The sequence below is a fragment of the Mus pahari genome, chromosome 21 (assembly GCF_900095145.1).
Source record: "Mus pahari chromosome 21, PAHARI_EIJ_v1.1, whole genome shotgun sequence".
NCBI lineage: Eukaryota > Metazoa > Chordata > Mammalia > Rodentia > Muridae > Mus > Mus pahari.
Window position 1 is genome coordinate 19137021 of NC_034610.1, and position 5142 is coordinate 19142162.

The 5142-nt window shown below is 48.0% G+C and overlaps 1 protein-coding gene across 3 annotated transcripts in view; it reads right to left on the bottom strand.

Moving 5' to 3' along the window:
• The window catches only part of Tbc1d24 (TBC1 domain family member 24), a 10073-nt gene extending 6601 nt beyond the window's left edge, over positions 1-3472 (bottom strand). Inside the window, exons 1-2 of one of the 3 annotated variants that reach the window (XM_021221392.2) lie at positions 3415-3472; positions 207-1204 (exon numbers count right to left, since the gene is read on the bottom strand). In XM_021221392.2, the coding sequence (XP_021077051.1) occupies positions 207-1171 (965 nt within the window). In that variant the 5' untranslated portion in view covers positions 1172-1204; positions 3415-3472. Of the gene's footprint in view, positions 1-206; positions 1259-3414 lie in introns of those variants that run through there. The other 2 variants (XR_003842694.1, XM_029532926.1) reach the window with 2 other exon arrangements.
• Positions 3473-5142: the final 1670 nt, after the last annotated feature.

A 5142-nucleotide genomic window follows, 5' to 3' on the forward strand; every position in this document is an offset into this window, starting at 1 on the left:
CACACACACACACACACACACACACACAGTACAGGTGCACACCCAGGAGCACACACACACATACAGGAGCACACACACACACAGGAGCACACACACACACAGTACAGGTACGCACACAGGAGCACACACACACACACACACACACACACACACACACACACACAGAAGCATGGGCACACATGCGCATGACCCTGGGGCCCACCTACCTTTTCTGTTTGACAGTTATACCCTTCTGCCTCAGTGCTTTCTCATTGGCCATTTGCAGGAGCAGGATCTCCTTTCGGGAAAATAGGCGGATGGCAAAGGCCTTCTCTAGCAGTTTCTCAGGGGACACTGTCTTGGCAATGTCCTTGACAAACATCCGGATGTCTTGCTTTACACTGTCTGACTCAAGGGGCTGTCCCGCTCTCACCTTGTGGAAGAACTTGAGGATGGCCAGGGCGACTCGGTACAATACTTTGTAGCCTTCTACAAGGAAGACATCAAATACACGGGCGAAGTAATTGAGGGGCAGCTCCCCAAAGAGCCACCGCTGCCAGTCAGAGTAGACCTGCAGGACGTCCTCTGACACAGCCACCATCAGTTTGTGGGCTGCCTGGCAGTACTTGTTCACCAGGTCCCCAAATGTCATACAGGAAGACTCAAAGGCCAGGAAGCTCTGGTCAATGAGCTTCTTGGTGGGGTCATTGCAGGATAAGATTCGGCAGGCCTTTTCAAAACATTCCGCTTCATCAATGCTGTAGTGCAGTAGCAAGGCCACCACGGCAGGCAGGGCAGGGCAGAAGGAGATATCGGGGAACTGGTTGGCAATGCACAGGAGGATCTTGCGCACAGCGCCTTCTCCCCGCGTGTTCAGGCAGTAGGTGGGCACCTGAGTGTTGTCTACAAACTCGGGCAAGGGCAGACTGCTGCTGCTGTGTTTGCCCACAATCTTCCCCACGATGTCACTGTACACGCTGGCATCAGGTGTGACTGTGCGGCAGGGGATGTCCCGGATCAGGCGCTGGTACACTTTTCCACGCAGGGTGTGGCTCTGAGCCCAGTAACCCTGCCGTGCCAGCTGCTTCAGCTCCTGTAGCTCTGTGCAGTTCAGCTCCTTTGGCCCCAGGTCCTGGATGGATGCATCCATCTTGTCCTTATCTACAAAGCAATTGTACCCTGGGGAGTCCATGGTGCCCAGTGTGCCCACGAGGCAGGTCCTAGGCTGCCAGGAAGGGAACAGAAAGCAGCTAAATCCCGCAGCCCCGGCTTCGGGGGTTTTCTGTTAACCACTCTGTCATCCCACACACCCTGTAGGATTGAAAACAATTTTAGTGAATGCATTGAAAGTACACAATTTAAAGGACTTGGGTTTTTTTTTTTTTTCATTTTTCTAAAAAGGCCCAGAAAGATAAATAATGGCTCTGAGAAGTCTCTAATTTTGGAGAACAATTTCTTTTCACAGAGTTCATCTGTTCTCAGATAGGTCACACGTTTCAAGCAATGAGAAGTTGAGGACAGGCTCCCATCAATGTTCTGAAAGCCTGACTCCATCATGGCCAGAGAGATGGCTGGATGGAACACTGTGCCACTGGGCCACATCCCAGTTCCGAGGAAGAAGTTCTAAACCAGCTTCATCTTCATCTGACCGCCAGCCTAAAGGCTAAGCTCCCGACAGGTAATTCCAATGGAAGCCACTGGGAGAGTAGGACAGAGCCTGGGGTAGAATTCTGTAGTAACCGTGTTGAGGGACAAGTGGAAGGCGCTGAAATTTCAAAACCAGACACTTAGTCCCAATTAAACTACAGCTAGGAGGCTTAGGGGGATGATATTATCTCACTACACGGCAGCCACTGTGAGCCAGATACACATAAGGATGGCGTGGGTGAGCAGGGTGTAGTGCACCGTGCTTGAAATACCAGAACTCGGGAGAAGAGGAATCACAAAGATGATGAGTTCAACCCCTGCCTGGGCTACACAGGAACTCCAAGACTGAGCTACATAGTGAGACCCTACCCAACGACAGATAAATAGGCTTTGGAGAGAAGGCCCAGAAGTTAAGAGCATGGAGTGTTTTCATAGAGGATCTGAATTCAGTTCCAAGCCCACATGTCAGGAGACTCACAACAGCCTGTAACCTCAGATGCAGGGGATCTGATGCCCTCTTCTGACCTCTGTGGGCACCAGGCAAACACATGGCACACATATGTACATGCAGGCCAAATACCCTTACATATAAAATAAAATACATTAAAAAAAAAACAAAAAAACAAAACAAAACAAACCAGCCAGGCATGGCGCGCACGCCTTACATCCCAGCACTCGGGAGGCAGAGGCGGGCGGGTCGCTGAGGCCAGCCTGGTCTGCAAGTGAGTTTCAAGACAGGCAGTACTGTTATACAGAGGAACCCTGTCTCAAACATCAACTTAGACAGACAGACAGACAGACAGACAGACAGGGGGGGATGATGAAAACCTTGCAGGGCATGGTGTTGCATGCCTTTGTGAGTTTAAGGCCCATTCTGGTTTACTACAGTGAGTTCTTAGACGGGGCTCTATAGTTAGACCCTGTCTAAACAAACAAACAAGGTCAAGCTTAGTAGTCTTAGACAGAGAAGCACGGGCAACTAAGGGAGGCGGGGAGGTGGAGAAATAGTTGTCCCCAGGGAAGAGCCCTCCAGTTGGCTATCTAATAGCAAGTGGTCAGTCCTGAAATCATGTACATACAAGTGACACTGTATGGACAGACAGGTCATAGCTCCATATTTAAGTGTGTGTGTGTGTGTGTGTGTGTGTGTGTGTGTGTGTGTGTGTGTAACAACAATGAAAGAAAATGAAACCATGAAGTTGAGAGGGAAAGTGGGGAAGGCTTGGCTGGAGGAAATGATGTAATTACATTATAATTTCAAAAAATAAGAAAATTATTATACAAATAAATCTTTTAAAAAGGTATCTATGTGGTATGCAGGTAAAACACTCATACACATAAGATTAAAAAATAATAATAATAATAAAAAGGCCAGGCAGTAGTGGCGCATGCCTTTAATCCCAGCATTTGGGAGGCAGAGGCAGATGGATTTCTGAGTTCGAGGCCACCCTGGTCTACAGAGTGAGTTCAAGGACAGCCAGGGCTACACAGAGAAACCCTGTCTTGGATAAATAATAAATAAATAAATAAAAGCAAGTGCTAGAACGGAGCTCAGCTGGAGAGCACCTGTCTAGTGTGCGTAAGGACGGACCCTTGGCTCCGGCAAGAAGACAGAGAGAGGAGGAGAGGGGAGAACGGAAGAGGAAAGGGCAGTGGAGGAGAGAGGCAGGGGGAGAAGGACTAGGAGGCCGCACATCAGCTCTAACAGCCCATTGATCGGAAGCTTACACCAAAGGCTGCTGTCCTGGGCACACAAGCCCAAGATTCACCCACATACACTGGGCTGACCTTTCTGATCTGGATGGTAGAACTGTCCAACAATGTCACAGGGGTCCACTTCAGTGACTTGCGGTAAATATTCACACCACTCTAGAAAATTCAACTAGAAAATAAATAGAAAAAAAATGCTACTGAGTTAAAATAATTTTATTTATTTTTTATTAAGACAGGGCTTCTCTGTGTAGCCCTGGCTGTCCTCAAGCTTTGCCTCCAGAGTGCTGGGACTAGAGGCGTGTAACAACACACCCAACTGAATTATAATGAAAATCCTATTGTGTAGGACTATCTAAGAAAACGCCTTGATTTTATGCTTCTTCTGTTTGGTAAAATATATGCTACATACCATTTTAAACAGCCTTTGTGTGAGGGTGTATGTTCAAACGCATACTTGTTGGAGATGAGAAGACAAATGCAAGTGTTGGTCCTGCCTTCCACCCCACTGAGGCTGGGTCTCTTATTCACTATTGCACACACCCGGCTAGCTATCTGTGAGCTTAAGGGACTCTCCTGTCTCCAGCAACTCACCTACCACAGCACCGAGGCTGACGTTACATAGGCACGCTCCCGAGTCCAGCTTGACATGGGTTCTGATCTGACCTCAGTCCTCAGGCCGCACAGGAAGCACCTTATCCAATGAACCTTCTTCTCAACCTCTGTTCTAACCACGTTTGAGGCACGTCAGGGTTGGAGTGATAGATAGCTCAGGAGTTAATAGAATTGGCTGCTCTTTTAGAGGACCTGGGTCCAATGCCCAGCACCCACATGGTGGTTCAAAACCATCTGTAACTCCAGTTTCAGGGGATCTGATCCCCACTTTTGGCTTCCATAGGCACCAGGCACATATATGCAGGCAAAAGATGCACATAGAATACAAACAAACAAAAAGATGCTTCAGTGGTGTCAAGTGCCTTCATATTGCTGTACCGTTGCCAGTGCCTCCAGAACTGCTCCATCCCACAGTGGAACACCCCCTCATCTTCCCCTAGCCCTATCGTGACCTCTCTGCCTTCTTTTTTTAATTACCTGGTTCTTCTCCAGAAGCAGTCAATGCCCTAAACATTGACCCGTCTCTCCTGCCCCTGCCTTTTTGTTGTGTTGTTGTTAAATGACAGTCTTATTTTGCAGCATATTCTTGCTTTAAGGCTGTGATCATCTTGGAACAGTCTCCAGAGTTGTGAAATACCACCATACTCTGGTACAGAATTTCCTTCCATTAAAAAAAGGCCAAGTGTAGTGTTTCATGCCTTTAATCCCAGCATTTCTGAGGCAAAGGCAGGTGGATTTCAGTGAGTTCAAGGCCAGCCTGGTCTACATAGGGAGTTCCAGGACAGTCAGAGTTAGAGACACACTGTCTCAAAAAAAAAAAATGAAAAAAGAAAAAGACTTATTTTTATTTTATGTGTATGAGTATTTGCCTGCATGGTTTTTTTTTTGTTNTTTNTTTNTTTTTGTTTTTTCGGGACAGGGTTTCTCTGTGTAGCCGTGGCTGTCCTGGAACTCACTCTGTAGACCAGGCTGGCCTCGAATTCAGAAATCCGCCTGCCTCTGCCTCCCAAGTGCTGGGATTAAAGGCATGTGCCACCACCGCCCAGCTTCACCTGCATGTTTGAAAGAGGATCACAATTGTGTAGTGCCAGCGGAGGCCAGCAAAAGACACTGGATCCCCTGCAACTAGAATTACAGCCAGTCTTGAGCAATCGCGTGGGGCCCTGGGAAAGAAGCCATAAGCAGCCAGTG